The 17,736-nt window shown below is 39.2% G+C and overlaps 3 protein-coding genes across 3 annotated transcripts; 1 reads left to right on the top strand and 2 right to left on the bottom strand.

Annotated features, from left to right (window-relative positions):
• Nucleotides 1-1,533, top strand: LOC128384008 (glycoprotein hormone beta-5-like). The gene is made up of 2 exons (XM_053343590.1): nt 1-204; nt 1,345-1,533. Exons 1-2 carry the CDS (start codon nt 1-3, stop codon nt 1,531-1,533), a joined length of 393 nt encoding a protein of 130 aa, XP_053199565.1.
• A 2,829-nt stretch (nt 1,534-4,362) lies between these two features.
• Nucleotides 4,363-5,136, bottom strand: gpha2 (glycoprotein hormone subunit alpha 2). The gene is made up of 3 exons (XM_053343615.1): nt 5,016-5,136; nt 4,556-4,740; nt 4,363-4,467 (listed from the first exon to the last, which is right to left on the bottom strand). Exons 1-3 carry the CDS (start codon nt 5,134-5,136, stop codon nt 4,363-4,365), a joined length of 411 nt encoding a protein of 136 aa, XP_053199590.1.
• Nucleotides 5,137-11,322: 6,186 nt separating this feature from the next.
• Nucleotides 11,323-17,719, bottom strand: LOC128384040 (glutamic acid-rich protein-like). Its single transcript, XM_053343614.1, has 6 exons — nt 17,692-17,719; nt 17,361-17,392; nt 17,070-17,185; nt 13,929-13,986; nt 12,133-12,347; nt 11,323-11,635 (listed from the first exon to the last, which is right to left on the bottom strand). Exons 1-6 carry the CDS (start codon nt 17,699-17,701, stop codon nt 11,596-11,598), a joined length of 471 nt encoding a protein of 156 aa, XP_053199589.1. The 5' UTR covers nt 17,702-17,719; the 3' UTR covers nt 11,323-11,595.
• Between the last annotated feature and the right edge of the window lie 17 nt (nt 17,720-17,736).

The raw sequence follows: 17,736 nt of genomic DNA on the forward strand, positions 1-17,736 counted from the left end.
ATGCATCTACATCCCATGTCCCTCTCCTTCCTACTCCTCCTGGTTGCCTGGGCAGCCGTGGTGTGTGTTGCTGTGACGACCACCACGCTCCACGGTTTCCGAGGCTGTGCAGTACGAGAGTTCTCCTTTGTGGCCCAGAAGCCTGGCTGCAAGGGACTGCGTATCACTACGGAGGCCTGCTGGGGGCGCTGTCACACCTGGGAGGTATTGCTCACACACATTTACACACACAGACTATCCTTGTCCCTCCAAGTGAAAAAGTTCAGGAGGTTAAAGGCTTGGAAGTTTGCTCAATTGACAAAATGAAAATGACAATTTGTGGTTATGGGTTGTCGTGTGCTGAAACTATTTCTTGGCTACTGGGAACACTGACGTCCTCAAGAGAAAAAAGCTAGCCAAGTTTGTTTCCCATTACTTTCAGTCTTTATGCTAAGCTAAGCTAAATGCTTGCTGGCAGTATCCACCAGCCATTATACCAAAGCCCACAGTTCCGAAGGCCTGTTGTCTGTTGCGCTCTCCCCTGAAGTTCAAGTGATCATTTTAACCCAAACCATGATCTTTCCCTAATCCTTACCAAGTAGTTTCTGTGCCTAACATAACCAGACCTTAACCACAGCATAGTCACACCATAAAACACAATTATTTTTAAAAAGCACACCAAAATACACAAAGATACTAAGGGCCAAAGATAACAGAGGGAGCCTGTTATCTTTGGTTATTAATGGTTAGGAACACCTAACCATAAATAATGACAGTTCTTCATTGGTTATTAGATACTGATAATATGTATCTGACAAAACAGGCTTCTTATATATTACTGAAGTCTTCTTCTAAATTTGGCGTCACGTTTACTTCAGTACAGCTCTGATTGTAAACTGCATTGCTAAGGCAGATGACCATTATCCGGGAAACATCATGTTTCTCAAATGGAGCTAAAACAACTCAAAGCTACATCAGGCTTTGGCTACAGGCAATATTTGTTAGTAGGCTCTATTCATTGCTGGTTTTGGTAGTTTCATGGGAAGAAAAATAGAGAATATCACCAGACTTTTCCTTTAAAGGATTAGTTTGTACGGTTTAGTGGCATCTAGTGGTGAGGTTGCAAATTGCAACCAACTGAATACTATTTTCAGAGCAATGGGTATTTTTCAGACTATTGGGGTTTCGGCATAATGATGGGCAGTCCTCCTGTTGGCAAGAAAGTGAATAAATGCATATCCACACCCAGCTGCACCTCTTCTGTTAAGGATCTTTGTGCATAGAGACTTTGTTGGTAAAGCCTGTAAAAAATAAAGTGTTCCACCTGTGTCTTTGTGTGTGTGTGTGTTTGTATGAACCCTGCAGAAACCTGTACCCGATCCTCCCTACATCCAGCGACAACACCGTGTGTGTACGTACAGTCGTACCCGTCACATGACTGCCCGCCTGCCGGGCTGCCAGCCCAACATCTCTTCTCTGTACCACTACCCCATGGCTCTGCACTGCCACTGTGCTGTCTGCTCTACACAGGACACCGAGTGTGAGACCTTCTGAAGGGCAGGATGCCACTCTCAGAGAACAATGTTGTCAACACTTAATATGAAAGACACATTAAAATTATGAAATTAAGATATTTGATTGTGTGTGACTTTCTGAGATGATTAACAGCACTTCTGGGAAGAAATCTTAGAAAGTGCTATAATACCTTTATTTATATAGTACCTTTAAAAGTGTCTTTAAAAGTTCACAAAGTGGAAAAAGTAGGATACTCAAAGGGCAATATAACAACAGAAAGATGAGTGAAGATAAAACCACATCAACACAGAATTAAAGTAACGTTAGGATAAAGAGAGCAGATAGAAGGATTATGAAACGACAGCAACAGAGATTAAAAAAATATCATTAAAGCAATAAAAGACGACCACATAAAAGCAAGTTGATAAAAATGGATTTTAAGAAGTGATTTAAAAGAAGTTAGTGGCTCTGCAAGCCTTATCTCCTCAGGCGGGTCCTTCCAAAGCCGAGGGTCCCTGATGGCAAACGCACAGTCACTTTTAGATTTAAGACTTAACTTTGGAATGACCAGAGATGCCCCAAATGAGGATCTAAGGCTCCAAACTGGTTCAAATGGGGTCCACGTCTTTGTTATGTAGCTTTGTTGTATGTACCCAGATGTGCTTTATACATGACCAGTAATATTTTAAAATCAATTCTAAAACGAACAGTGAGCCAATGGAGAAAAGTAGCCACGTCTAGAGAAAATAAGTATGTGAATGACATTTCCCAGGTCAGAGTGTGAGAGCATTGGTCTAATTCTGGAATAGGTTGGTATAGTGTCTCTAATAACAGAAAATGGCCTGAAATACAGTTATAAAGAATAACAATAAATCAGTATGATCATAAATTTCATATCAGTGACCCAACAATACATGTTTCTGTGGACTAAATACCATGTGTTTGTGGTTATGTATGTCTGTAAATAAGAAAGGAAAAAGAAATGAACAAAGTGAGCTCTGTGATTCCTTATTCTTTACACCTTATGATGTTATGCAGGATTTCAGAACACTTGGTCTGAAAGAAGACACGTTCGCATTATATGTGTAAAGAGAAAGCAAATATTAACTGTAAAGATCAAGTACCACTTTTGCTTGGGCTTTTGCCTTTTTCAACTTCATCAGCTGAAGTTAGCCCAGCAATTAAAGGAAAATATACATAGTGAGTGTGTGTGCATGTCTTTCTATCTTTGAGAGAACCTTTCTTTTATTTTTGAGATGACATTTCTGTGCTGAGAGGATATTTCAGCTGGTACCCACAATTGTAAAGGGCAATTTGAAAGAGAGGGTTAAGATTTGTTTTTTTAATTGGGTTTAGGTTTGGTTCAGGGTAAGGATGGAAATTAGGCATTTGGTTATTATGGTTAAGGTTAGGGTAAGAGGCTAGGGGATACATTTGTCATGGTTCAGCTGGGTTTTGGGGTTTGTTTTGTTATTTTTCTGTGTTCGCCTATGTTCGTATGTCCTGGACCTGGCTTCCTGGATCTAGCTTGCCTATCTGCACACCTGGCAGCAATCAGCTCATTGCCCACTGCTCAAATAAATGTCCCTCCACTCCCTGCCAGATTGTTCAATCAGGTAAGTGGTAGCTACCTGCTCTCGGCCACTCTTACTTCAGCAAATCAAGTGTTGCTTTGTCCGTTGTAGTCATCCCTATCTCTGTGAGTCTGCTTCAACAAACTCTCACCACAATAGAGTAATGTCAATGATTGCCCTCATAAGGATAAAAAGACAAACGGATGTGTGAAGAAAGAACAAAAATCAAGAAATCACTTAAATCAATTTACATTTGCAGAATAGAATTTTATTGACATACAGTTTCATCACAAATTATACAGTGCAGTCTTTCTCTTTTTCATTTTAACAAACATTCTTTGGTTTCATCAATAGATATTATTTACAAAATGTCCTTAAGTTCAAATTCATAAATATAAATAAAATTTGTACATTCTTTAGTCTCTTGTCTGTGTTTAGTGGTTATTGTAGTTAGGTTTACAATTGTTTGACTCTTTTTGTTTAATGCAGGTGAATTAGGTGATGACCCGTTAACCAGCACCCCTGTCTTAACTGTCAGTGTAATGTTCTCGTTCATTTAAACATGAAAGAGAGGTGAAATCAATTTGATTGATTATAATACTACACTCTTTTTACACTTTTTAAAAGTCACTCAGTGGGAAGGGGAATGTAGCTAATTTAATTTCTAGCTGCGTGATAAGTCAAGTGTTTGCCAAACCTCAAAGCAAAAATATGTAAAATAAAAGGTTCAGTTTAATTGAAGTGAGTGTGACAGAAACACAAATGTGTACCAATCAAGTTTCCTAAAAAGCCTCCCTCGCAGAAACACACACACACACACACACACACACACACACACACACACACACACACACACACACACACACACACACACACACACACACATACACACACACACACACACACATACATTTACAAACAGTACATCTGAACACATATACAAAAGTCCATAATGGCCATTTCAGGTTTTACTGCTTGAATTTTTCATTTCATTCTCAAATTTAGAAAGCTCAGAAAGTAATGACTACTAACCCTAACCCTGGTTTTCACAGTAACATGATGGAAGGCCAATTCATTTTAAATCAATAAGTTAAAGTGTATTTTCTTCAACATTCAGAACAAGTCAACAAACTATAGATAGAAAAAGGATAGTTACTGATGCGTCATTGAAAATAACTCTGCCCTCTCAAATTTTTCAGTTATTTACCCAAGTTTTGTACCGCTGGACTGACTGAACTGTAATTTGGTTGTTATCCTGGTGTATGTTTGATATGCAGCATGTTGGCTTGATGTATCAGTAGCGGGACTTGCGGCACATGTCACAGCGACACTCCTTCGCTGTCAGGATCTCTATTTCATCATGGTGACGACCTCGAGGGCAGTCCAGGCGAACTTTGACCTGAGGAGACAATAAGCCAATGGTTAGAAATGATAGAATGATAGAATGATAATGAAGTACATCTCCCGTTATCATCCAGATCTCTTACCTTGGCGTCCTTGCTGATGGTGCAGCATCGTGAGGCGGAGGTGATGTTGTGGGTGAAGTTGGAGGCCACCAGTACAGAGTATCTGGATGGGAAGGCGCTGGATTCGCAGTAGCCGACGCAGGCGTGGACCAAGTGGGTGCCTTTACAGGTGCCACGACGGTCACTGCGGATGGTCACGTTGAAGGCTGGAGGAAAAGGATGGATGAGCAGGCATGAAGGTACAGATTTTAATATATCAGTACATCATTGTTAAATTGACTGTGATACCTTCATCTACAATATACAAACTTTACATGACAACTAGAGGAACCGTTGACTCTACTGTTTTCATGACCACATTTTCCATAAACCCCCAAAACTTATTTGCTTTTTTATTTTAAAGCTTATTTCATTATGAAAATATGCACAAAATAAATAAATGTTTTTGGAGACCCTGTGAATGTATGTGTGTAAAACTTACGATACAGGTGACATCCAGGGGTGAGGTTCTCATAGCTCCAACCAATTGGAGAGAAGAGCAGCATCAGTGACATTACTGGTAGGACCAGCAGGAAAAGATGTGAGGTCAGGCACAGCGACATCTGGATGGTAGCCTGGAGGATCCAAACAGAAGAGTAAATTACGTCAGGGAGGTTAGGGTTAGGGTTAGGGGTTAGGGTTAGGGTTAGGTTTAGCCCATAAAGAGGTTTTTATGCAAAAACATTTCCACAATCATGCAAATAGTTGTGAGATGATTAAAAAGACTGGCGGTCGGGGGTGGGGGATGTGCTTATTTTTCTGATTTTTCTCAAATCCTTATGTTTTTCCCTGTGACTTACAAAAATTAGGAACCAGTGCTTCTTCAGACACATCTCAACGTGGTTTCCTGAACTGAATAAACAGCAGAAGTTGTGATTGAGTGTCCGCACAACCTGAGGTGATCTTCTGCTTCTCAAATCAAAGAGTTGCCCTGAGCTCCATCTTTCATCTACCAAGGTGATTTCCCATCCCGCACATCTGCCTGTGTGTCACTCAGCTAAAGAACAGCTAATGTGAATAAAAACAATAGTCTCTTAATCTTTTCAGTCTGCCTCATTTAACAGCTACCTGCCGACACACGTACACGTTAGCTCACACCGACTCATACAGACGCACACGTAGGCTGCATACATGACAGCATATACATAGTCAGATACTATACATGAATGAAAGTCCTGACTTAAACTATATGTTTTGTATCCTGTGTGAATGTCTGTATACACACGTGCTCATGCCCCCCTCTCACACACACACGCTCCAACACGTGTGTAAACAATAAAGTCATGTTTTCCTGGGAATTTCATGTGCCTGACCCTTGCCCTCGAAAATGGCAGCTCTTTCCAGCTCCGTTTCCCTCCAACTTGGAGCGTTGGGAATCACCAGCTGTGGTGATGGTGGAGCGGAGCAATTAACACTGCCGGTACAACCAAATTAACGGGTCAAGACTCTGTGTGTGTGTGTACGGCAATTAACCCTGTGTCAGCTGGTAGGGAAGGGGGAAATGCCCGGCTTTTTCCTCTTATGTGGGGTTTCCATGCCTGAAGGTTTGGTTTGTCTTTGAGGAAAATGGGTTGTAATATGCTACAAATGGCTATAGGAGGTGAAAGTGGGAGGGCTGGTGTTCATTCTGGAAATACAAGACCACCAAGACAGCGTATACAGAATAGGCACACTCAGAAACCTATAATTGGTCAGTTTCCAATCTTTCGAAGGCTAAGTGAGAATAGCAAAGATGGCCAAAGAAGTGATAAAAGACTTTCCTAAACCTGTGGGGAAAAGGCACTATAGCTTACATAACTTGTCATTTCTGATTATGTAACATTCAGCAAGAAAGCTCAGAATGTTTCAATATAAATTGCGTTCAAATATTAAATTAAATATCATAGTTCAGGGTTGTAGTGTCTAAAAACTGTGACTGACCTTGAAATCACAATAGATCAATTTATTTTGGATTGTTTAAACAGTGATAATTTATAATTGCTTTACATAGAGACTGCTGTGACGGCTTGCATAATTACATGAATGCAATCTGGCTTTCTAATTTCTAAATTAACTCAGCAGAAAATGCTAATACAGTAATATATAATCATTATCTAGTGTATGTAGTCCCACTGAGAGTTGGAAATAAATCCTCAAAATGCCAGTATGTTTCAAATTAACATGTCATTGGAATAATAATGCTTAGCACTAATGTTCAGTGCAATAAATCAGCTGAATTGTCAGCTGAACACTACAAAACCCTCTCTGCAAATTGTAAAACTTATGTGTATTTCAGAGAGAGGTAAGAAAGACGTACAACTCACACATTTAGTAGAGAGATGAGAGATGAGAGATGAAAAGGGTTTACAGGTGTATTTTCCCCAAATGTACCACTCTTTCAATATAGTCTGGCTTGTACAAGACTGTTCTTCTAAAATATATAGGAAAGAATCTCTCTCTCTCTCTCACTTACTCTCTTTAAATCAAATGATTTAGAAGTCTATCCCACCAACAGTCAAGCCTAACTTAAAGTCAGGTGTAAAAAGGAGCTCAGTCTTACCTTGAGACGCAGCTTGTGGAGCCTGGATGAGTGCAGAGCAGGTGTGTCGACTGACAGGTGTGTATGAGTGTGTCTGTTCTGAGCCCTGTGCAGGGATGTAAGTAACACAGGTAAGAGCGGAGACACTTATACAGTAGCTTTGGACACACCCATAATTAGAGAGCTGAGAGTGTGTGAATCTTTTTTTTTTTTTTTTCTTTACCTTTCATACAGGTCCCTCTTTTTCTCTTTGTGACCAGTCTTTTAAAACCCATAAAAAAACTTAAAAAATTCAAATCCTCTTTAACTTCGTCTTCGTCTTTCTCCTGGAGTGTGTAACCATCTCTGCCTCCCTCTGCCCTCCCCCTCCTCGCTCTCTGTTTGAAACCTTTAGGGGGACCGCTGTGACACAGAGGAAAACTAGATAGGTTTTCCATCAACGCGCTGCCACAATAGTAGGAACACACACAACTTTACCTCACACATGTATGCAAGGAGACACACACTCACACATGCTCGTATAAAGCCATGAACGCACACAAAATTACAGAAAAAATAATATTTTAGGCCTCGACTGCCAGTTGATACACATAACAATTTAAATAGTAAACTGAATTGAATTGGAGATGTCATAAAAGCACACACACACAGAAACACACACAAACTCTGCCTGGGTTTTCCATTTGTGGCTGCAGGAGGAAGGGCAGGGTCGGGTCAGAAGATATTGTGGGTTTGGGTCAACTCTGTGTGTGTGTATGTGTGTGTGTGTGTGTGTGGCACATGATGGGTATATTCTGGGCAACGCCTGGATCTGCTTCTTCTCTTCCTTGTCTTTAACAGAGGAGGTCAGCTTAGCAACCAACATGCAGTGGATAAAGAAATCTTTTTAATAGGGTCTTTCTTCAATGATTTGTTGGATTTTTTGCAGCAGTTACTGTGACATGGTTAAGAAAAGGGGCAAACGTTCCCACATCTGACCACTGATGACTGTCCCTGTCTCCCTCCATATGTTTCAGTTCTTTAAAAGCTTTGCCAAAGACCCAAAATGGGCTCCCTTTGTTCACTTTTAGTGGGTTTCCATGAGGTTTCAGGGTGAAGGAACAAATGTCTTACTTGCTGGATCAGCTACTCCAATCATCAGAAGGGGGGATAAAATTTAATTTCCTCTCCTGAGGTTACTTCAGTGTTTTTGGTTTTTCAACAAGCCTTTCCTCGTCTTCCCGGACAGTTGTGGTCCTGCAAATCCCACAGAGACGCTACCAATAAGACCTATCAATGACTTGCAAAGAGATTTACTGCAAGGAACAAAATAAATGATGAAATCACAGTCAATTATCAGTAGCTGGAGGTGACCCAGTTAGTGTAATTTAAACACTCATTTTGTTTTACTTACTAATCTTCGAATCGCAGATGTATCTTTATGCAGTAATGACTGTATGTTTTTTTTTTTTTTTTTTTTTTAGCCACAGTAGCAGTTTCACATCTGTCTTTTATTGAATCAGACTCTGAAATGCAGACTGCAGATACAAATGGCTTTTAGAAATGACAAACATTTAACCCTAGAGGAACAGTACTGTATTAAGTCAGATTTGAGCAGGAAAACAAAATACTTCTTTAAAGCCTTTAAGGTTATTTCTCCACTACAAAAGCTCAGCTTCCCAAATCATTTCTGTCTCTATTTGAATTAAAAAATCTGTCTGTGCAATAAGAACATTTAAAACTATTTCCAAAAGAATTAAACTAGAATTTTCTAGAAATAAAATGTCTGTTTCTTTAGGACAGAATAAGGTACAATGATCAAGTATAATGAAATGCTTACAACGAGCGGAGTTTTGCACTGGAAAGGGTTAAAAAAAACTGTAATTGCACTGGCAATTTTTTTCACTTGTTTTAAGGAAATCTAGCTTTTACTGTAACACTGATTTACAGTCAGATTTTACAAGAATACGTCAAAGTCTTAAGTTGACCCTCCATCTGTAAATTATTTTTAACAGGCATGACAATTCTGTTAAATTTTCTGTTAATCTGGACATTGCTCCATGTCGTTATTCATACAAAGGAGTTCCTTTTCATGAAACTCATAAAACATAATGTCTTCTTTGTACTGTGCCAAGTGGAAACATTTGCACAATTTATTGATTTCATTGGTTTTAATAGTCATATTTCTCCATACTGTGTCTAAAAATATGATCTGCCTTTTGACAGTATAACTTTAAATAAAACAAAATGTAACAATACCCTGAACATGAGCCTGTGTCCTCGCTGGTAGCTATGGCCATGATTACACACACACACACACACACACACACACACACACACACACACACACACACACACACACACACACACAAAAGACTTGATAATAACTTAAGGGAAAGAAAACATGGATGGTTTCATTTTAAGGCTGCATTGTAGAATCATAGTTGCAGAGGACAAAAATGACACTCAAATGATGTTTGTGAGTTTTAACATTTTAGTAAGATATTTACAAATGCAGGATAGATGCTCTGGCTCCCACTGTCACGTACACACACACTCTCTCTCTCTTTCTCTCACACACACACCTTCTAAGAAAAACACAATTATCATCTTATGGCCCCTCTACCCCAAACATTCCCAATCTAGTTATGTCAATGGAAAACGGAATGTGTGACACCATCACCTAAACCCCCACCTACACACACACACACACACAAAACTATTAGTGTGTTGACTGTAAATTGTGTGTGTTCTTTTTATTCCATGCCAACTGGAAAGAGAGAGAGCGAGAGAGACTATACATCTGAATGGCCTCCAGCACCTCATCAGATGGGACAGACATGAATGAACTGTGTTAAAATAAGGACTCTGTCTTCTACTTGAAATGCACACACACACACACACACACACACACACACACACACACACACACATTTCTCCAGTGTGACTCAGCGGGGTGACTGATGTTTGTATCGCTCAGTGGCCCCGTCGTTCTCGGCTGCCTTGGAAACCGTGGCGTCTTGAATCACTATAATATCATTAATGTGTCCGCTTCCACTTCTGCCCTGTTATTTTAACATCAGTGTGTACGTGTGTGTGTGTCTCTGTGTGTGTGTGTGTGTGTGTGTGTGTGAGGCTATATGATGTGTACGTGTGTGTAAAAATTGAATGCACGTTACTATGGTGTGTGTGTGTGTAGTAGAGTGCAAGGTGTGTATATGTATTCACTTGTGTCTATTATGTGAAGTACTGTGTGTGTGTGTATCATTACGTCTGTCAGTGTGTAAGCAGATGTGTGTGTGTGTGTGTGTGTGTGTGTGTGTGTGTGTTATTCTGGCCTCTATGACAATATAAGGAGAGGATTAGGCAAAGTTTTCCTGTTTCTAAGATGATGTTTCAGTCCAGTTGACCCATTTACCCCCATATATAAACACATAGATGCAAGCATGGACACGTGCATGCATGGGTGCACACATACATACATACATACATACCCTAACCCTAACCCTTCATTAAAATGGATCAATTAACACATATGGTTTTTGGTTTATGTGTATGTGATCATCTAATGTCTTTAAAATGCTTCAATGCAGACGTCTTCATCTGACACTGACACACACACACACACACACACACACACACACACACACACACACACACACACACACACACACACACACACACACACACACACACACACACACACACACACAGGTAGAACACTTAACTAATTTAGATTGACAGGAAAGTGGAGTTTCCACAAGGTGATACTCACTGAAGCTCAAGGTGTGCACTTATGGCAGATACAAACAGAGGAGTGGAAATATTAAGAAAGAGCCGGCATTGTCTCCATCAATTACTAGAATAAAGCCTTGGAATGTGTTCCTGTGAACTCATTTGACAGTCTGCACGCTGAGGAAACCTGAAACCACAGGTTGGTTGCTCATTTTTAATAATATGAATCCATAAACTGAATTAAACACATTTTCATTGTATTAAAACAGAAGAAAACATGATTACTGGAGAAGCTTGTATAGGGTGATTATAAGATTGGTTAACGTAGATCCGGGTGAAATAATACCCACATTTCTGGAGTAACAGAAGATGCAGAAGGAAGAGCTATCTCTGATTGTGTGGTAGAAAGAAACTATATTACACTATAAACAGCAAAGACACAGCCCAGTATTACTTACACAACCATCCAGTATACAGACAAAAAAAAAACAACCATGAACGGAATAGGAATGAAAAGAGTAATCATATTTATTTGCATATCAGCAAAGACAAAAACAGAAAGATGATCTGATGGACTGAAGCAACAGGTCATATTTTACAAAAACAATCTCTATATTGTAAAATCAAACATGTATGTAAAGAGATCAGGAGAATAACATTTAGGAAAAAGATGAAAAAGATGATGAATTCACAAGAAAATGAACAAACCCTATGAAATCTTGTTCCTGGAGAAATTTAAACACTTTTTGTTTTCAGAACTTTAACCAAACAAACCCAGTGAGTTAAACTCTCACAGATCTCTGAAGAACAAGGAGAAGGGGAACATATGTCTGCAAAGAGAAAGACAGGTTCTAGTGAATAAACTGCACACTTGTTCTGATGTATGTTCATATGGACGCTACTGTAAATCTTTACTAACTTAAAAAGGCTACATTTGTAAGACTGTTTGGCACGCTCTTTCAAAGTGGAGTTATTTTTGATGTGCCTGAGGACATCTGGTGTCTTAGCTTGTCTCAACAGACATTGCGCAAAGATATTATGATTTCTACTCATAAAAGCTGGATTTCCCCAATCCATTTTAGTCTTTGACAACGCTTTTTTTCTTGCAGATCTGCAGCACTAATCAGCTCCTGTGTAAAAAGTCAATCAAATATTTTGTAATCTCAATCATCTCCACAGGTCTGACTCTTATCCTTGCAGATTAACTGATGTGCTGTTGTGTTATCTGTCAGCTTTGGCCTGTAGTATGTGAGAGACTAACAATTTAAAGGTATCTGCTGGCTACTGTAGTATAGCCGCTCACTCACCACTGTTCTTTTATACCAACCTGGCCAGTTGAGACAGGATTCCTGGCTTGTCAGGTGACCCGGGGACAGAATCTACATCCCCTTCGTCTTCATCACTTTCCTCCTCCTCATCGTCCTCGTCGTCCTCGTCGTCCTCTTCCTCCTCGTTGTCCTCTTCCTCCTCCTTCATGTCCTCTGTTGTCCCAGGAGGCACATCTTGTGAACTTCCCCTGGGACTGTTGACACCTGATTCTTTCTGGTGAACAAATGTATTTTAACTGACTGTTAGCACCCAAACAGCAATTGTCCAGTATCTTAGCAATTGTGGCCAGCTTTGGATATCGCTTCATATTTACACAGCGTGTATGGGACTGCAGTAAGAGTGATAATATGTAAGAGTTTGTGCAGTTTATTTTTTTTGCCTTTCCAAAACCAAAAATACAACAGCAAAAAAGTGTGAGGAATGCGTTAAATGATGTCTAACTGTTTTATTGTGAGCCGCTAATGTTAGCAAGCCTGGCGAACTAGCACCTTTAGTAGCTAGCTAGCAATTACTTCCAAGGAGATGAATTAGCGTGTCATTAGCTAACTCGGTTAGCTAATGACAAATCCCTGTTCAGCACTAGTGTAGCAACAGTCCTGAATGCTATATCAGAGTTTGGCTAAGGTTACACGGCACTAAGTTAGTAGGATATATGTATAACAAATGTATTTTTAAGATTTATCTATGTAACATTAGTCAGTGAAAAGCAATACAACTCAACTGGAGAAAATAAATGTCAGTTAGCTGTCTAGATAGCTTAAATAAGTTATCATTAATTGGTAAACTCAACGGTCACTGATGAGAGATGAGAAGCCTGCTTATGTCTACTTTTGCCTGAAGTTGAGGACTCAGAGCTTTAAAACCCCACACATTTTGAGTGGTAAAGCAAAAATGTGTTCATTCATATTCCTAGCTGGGGACCAACTCCAGTTCTTTGACCAGAGCCTTAGTCAGCGGCAGTGACATGAGTATTAACCCAAACATACATGTCTTAAGTATTAATGGGACACAGGGTCAACATGCAAACTCATGCAACATGCAAAAGATCGAACCCAGGACCTTCTTGCTGTGAGGTAACACTACTAATCACAGAGCTAACCACTGAGCCACCTTGAGGTCACCACAATGTTCAAACCTAATCCTTTTTAAAGCTTTGTAGCCTTGTAATGGCACTTCCCTCTCAGTGTTAAGAAAATAAATAACTCGCTGGGCTCACATAATTAGTTTAAATCATTTTTTCCACTTGAAACAAATGTTGGGGGAAAAAAGCAAAGCTATAGAGGGGGAGATAGAAAAAAGACAGAGTGGACAAGTATATATAAAAAAAAAAGAACAGGGTCAGATGACATGAAAGGCAATGGATGAAAAGAGCGCTGGGTGGAGGGTAATTTTAGGATTTTGTTGCTAATCAAACTAAATCACATCACCAGAAACACACACTCTTCCACATACACACAATTGCACTGAAACATGTACACTCTCTGTCTGATCTAATGCTATTATTAACCTTAATCACACTTGTTATCCTACCTGTCTGCACTAATGTTAGCCGGGGGCTGTAATAAAGACAGAGATGCTACGAGTGTGTGTTTATATATGTGGTAGAGAGGAAACCAGAAAGTGTTGTAAGATGGAAACTGAAAGACGAATTGTCAACTCATTCTAAACAATGACGGGATGAAATGACTTGTCTTTTTTTATTTGACATGTAAGAGTGTGACAAATCAGTTCACCTGTTAAATGTGATGAGTAAAAGATTGAACATGATGAATAAAAAAAAGAAGAAAGAATCACCTTGTCAGCATGTCCTGGTTTCATCATACCCTCTCCCTCTGCATGTGGACTGTTCCTCCTGTTAGAGAACAATTCATTTTGTTAATTTTTTGAAAGCCCATCAGTGATTGACATATACATCTGAAAAGCTGTATACAAGTTAAATATTCAACCAACTTTCCTTTTTACTTAAAAATAAAGTTGCTGTTTTGTTTTTTTGACTGGTTTTATGGTTATGTAATGATAATCAGAATCAGAGTTTTTCACATGTAGTCCTATTTATGTGGATTCTAATTTGAAACTGAATGCATAAATGTCACATGAAATGTACAAGGCTGCCCTGTTGTAAATGACCACTTGGTTTTTATTGGTAAAGAATGAAGAGAGAAAGATGATCCAAGTCTTTGCAATGAGGTTTGGTTTCTAAATGTAGCTCTGTTTCATTTATACAATTTATCCAACTTGTATATCAAACCAATCATATAAAACAAATTATATGAAAAAATTAGTCAGTAAGAGTGTGACCAATTTTTGGTATGGTATTTTCACTTTATAAGAGTGTATAAAACTAGATATGCATGTTCCCAAATATTAAAAATCTTACAGTGTTGACAGCATGGATGTATTATAAGAGCTGGGTAGGGCACCGATGCCCAGCCATTATCCCAGTGGTCACTTGCAGTATTGCAGTGAAAAAAATCCCCCTGCGGCCCAAAAAGCACTATCGTAAAAGAAACGTCTGTAAAACTGCTGACAGGACACCTTGAACTGCAAACAAGGTCAATTATGACTCTTTCTATAAGGATTTTTTGACCAATGGAGGTTTTATATTTGCAAAACTTTCCTTGAGTTGAGAAAAGTTATTTAAAAACCTGTGACGTCATCACAGTGTAAATTCTATGAGCTGAACTGGGGAAATACTACTGCGCATATTCCGCATAACACAGAGGCAAACCTGGAAGCTAGAAATGATTTGGCTGTATGGGCCAGCTGAGCAATGGGCACCATTTTTGGTCTGGTATCCACCTTTAATAATGTATCCATGGTTTACAGACAAAGGCAGAAGGACCTATAGCAGCATAGCTAAAACATCATTGAATTGAATTGACTGAAACTATATAAAAATACACCTTACCTTGTTACAAGTGTTAAAGGATATAACAATTTCTATTCTTTTGCCAAAGTCTGAGTCAAATACACCACAAAAAGGGCCACAAGCATCGTGGTCTTCTGCTTCATTTATTTACAGAGAACACAGAAAAGGAGGCCTGCCTTAGAGTAGAACATTTTAGGGGAAACTCTCCCAAAGGAACGAGGCCAAGAAGGTAGCGGAAACCTTTCTGACTCAAACAGTAGACCAGGACAGGGTCATAGCTGCTCAGACTCGGGATGAGCACCAGCTGTCATTTCAGGGTTTTACAAGTGAGCGAGCAGGCCTCAGAGGTGACTGAGCAAAGAGTGGTACAAGAGCAGTAGTAGTATTTCACATTTGGAGAACAAACTTGAAAAGGGTCTTTCCTGATGTGGTAGGAGAAAAAGAAGAAGGGGTCCACATTCTTCCAATCATCAACCTGAACATACAGTTTAGGTTCACCATTGTTAAATTATACGTTATGTTATAAATATATTTAAAATAACATTCTTTTACACTTTCTTATCAACCGCACTACAGTCAATGACATTAAAGATGTGTGGAAACAAAGAAAGTGCTGATGAGCAAAAAGTTGTCTATTTTTGTTCGTTCAACGTCCCCACTTGTTCTTTGAAACTCAACTCAAACCCGAGAAACTTTTCTTTCTGTTCCCATTTTTCCAGCAGGTTTAACAAAAAAACAAACCAGCTGTCTCTCCGGGGCATCATGTAGACACTAATACACACACAGATGAATGCCATCAGTGATTCAGCAGTATGTGGGAAGCTTCTAAGATTAGAAAGGACACCCCTGTCAAGCTTGATATATTTAAAAAAACATGTACAGTAATTGTTTTTTTTTAATAGCATGTTTATTTTTGGTTTTTCAGTTTTTGTGTCTGTGTGGTACCTTTATTAAGTATGTGTACGTGTGATGGTCAGTGTGGTGAATGTAATGCAATGAGAGCTGCTCAATGAAACTTGTTTTCCTGGAGGCTGGTAATGATGCTCGAGGCCCTGCTGTTTGTTTAAATGGTTTGTGCATCTGAGTGTGTGTTCCTCAAGCTGATAAAACAGAGACAATTCTGTTTATATAAGCTAAATACAGGCTAATTGGAGGACAAAACCTTGTTTGTGTGTGTGTGTGTGTGTGAGTGCATTTTAAATAATCATTTAAGCCCCACTGATCTGACTGTCAGAGTGATTGAGGTGGCGCCCGTTCGCCTCTTGTCTGTTTCATAACGGCAGGAATCACTGAAGCGTGTGAGTGTGTGTGTTCCTGTGAAACAAGATGCTGTCAGAATGGACGTCTGTGAGTGAGACCACTTATTTTCACCTCCACAATACGTGCATACAGGTGTGTGCAAACGTGAATGATCCTAGCCTGAACAAGTGATGCTTTTAATAGTAATAAAGAACATAAGGGATGACAGTTTTACAAATCAATTCAACCATCCTTAATTATGTCTGTATAAACATAGTTACTGCTCATTGTTTAACAAAAAAAAAAAAAAAAGAAAGACAACATTCAACCATGATGGTATGAGGTATCTGACACTATTTTTACAAAGGGATTACTTTATAAAGCCAAATGAACAAACTACAAATATCACACTTTGGTCCATCAGATGTGAAACTTGTAGTTTGTTCCTTTTGTTTTTTAATGTAATCTCTTAAAATGTCAATCTTAGTCTCCTGGTGTGTGCTGGTATACCTTTTTGATGATTACCATTGCCATTATGTTTTGATGACACATTTATGGATAGACACCACAAAGAAAGACACACATAGACAGAAAGTAGGAGCCAGTGTGTTTTTGTATTAGTACAGGGTGGATGTTTTGGAGCAAATGTGACAGTATTGTCACACTATAGCCCTGAAACTTTAATAAGGTTTTTTGTCTTATCTTAACTTACTTTCGGAACATTTAGTCCTGTTTCCATGGAAACAAATTTGTGTTTACTTACAGTCAAATGTGACAAATGCAGACTAAATGTAGATGAAGGCTGCAGTAATACAGAGAGCACTCACCTGAGTGAGGAAACCCTGTGTTCAGCCTCCATGTCCTTTAATAAATCCTTTATTATGGCGTCCTCTAGTGGTGAGTCTTTACGACGCTTTGGCTGTGGCTCAGAAACACAGGCGACCTAAAAAACACAAACTATGGTCATGCATATTTTGTACACAAGCTGTGACAAAATATTAAGTGCAATATGATGATATGTTGACCATAGCCACATGAATATTGACATTTTGTTTTGTTTTGTTAAACTGGGGACATTCAGTATCAGAAAAATGACTTATAACAGAAGATCAACTCACTTGACACTTGGAATTCTCCTCCACTTGCTTTCCTGAAACAAGATAAATAAATCTTCATAAGACATCACCATGCCTGAATAGTAGCTTATGTGAAGGGTCCCTTATGGCTGAGCGCTTATAACTGTTCCCACACAACAGGCCTATAGAGCCTACACAGCCCCAAGATCTAAAGTGCTGATCTGTAACCTTCAATAATGTCTTAGTGTTCACACTTTCCTGTGACCACAACTTCATCAGTGTTTCTAAACAAGTACAATGAGTGCAATAATCAACGGGTATTACTGTACGTGCTCTAACTGTATTGTGTTATTGGGTGTGTGCTGATCCTCACCCTTCTCCATGTTCTTCTCCAAGTAGAGGATAAGAACATACGGGT

This window comes from Scomber japonicus, chromosome 22 (genome assembly GCF_027409825.1).
Source record: "Scomber japonicus isolate fScoJap1 chromosome 22, fScoJap1.pri, whole genome shotgun sequence".
NCBI classification, from domain to species: domain Eukaryota; kingdom Metazoa; phylum Chordata; class Actinopteri; order Scombriformes; family Scombridae; genus Scomber; species Scomber japonicus.

Coding starts and splice junctions, on each gene's coding strand:
- LOC128384008 (XM_053343590.1), top strand. CDS start 1: ATGCATCTACATCCCATGTCCCTCTCCTTCCTACTCCTCCTGGTTGCC. Junction 205..1,344: donor GGCGCTGTCACACCTGGGAG/GTATTGCTCACA, acceptor TGAACCCTGCAG/AAACCTGTACCCGATCCTCC.
- LOC128384040 (XM_053343614.1), bottom strand. Junction 13,987..17,069: donor CACAGGGTTTCCTCACTCAG/GTGAGTGCTCTC, acceptor GTTCTCTAACAG/GAGGAACAGTCCACATGCAG. Junction 12,348..13,928: donor AACCAGGACATGCTGACAAG/GTGATTCTTTCT, acceptor TTTGTTCACCAG/AAAGAATCAGGTGTCAACAG.
- gpha2 (XM_053343615.1), bottom strand. CDS start 5,136: ATGTCGCTGTGCCTGACCTCACATCTTTTCCTGCTGGTCCTACCAGTA. Junction 4,741..5,015: donor CCCTGGATGTCACCTGTATC/GTAAGTTTTACA, acceptor CTTTTCCTCCAG/CCTTCAACGTGACCATCCGC. Junction 4,468..4,555: donor CCATCAGCAAGGACGCCAAG/GTAAGAGATCTG, acceptor TTGTCTCCTCAG/GTCAAAGTTCGCCTGGACTG.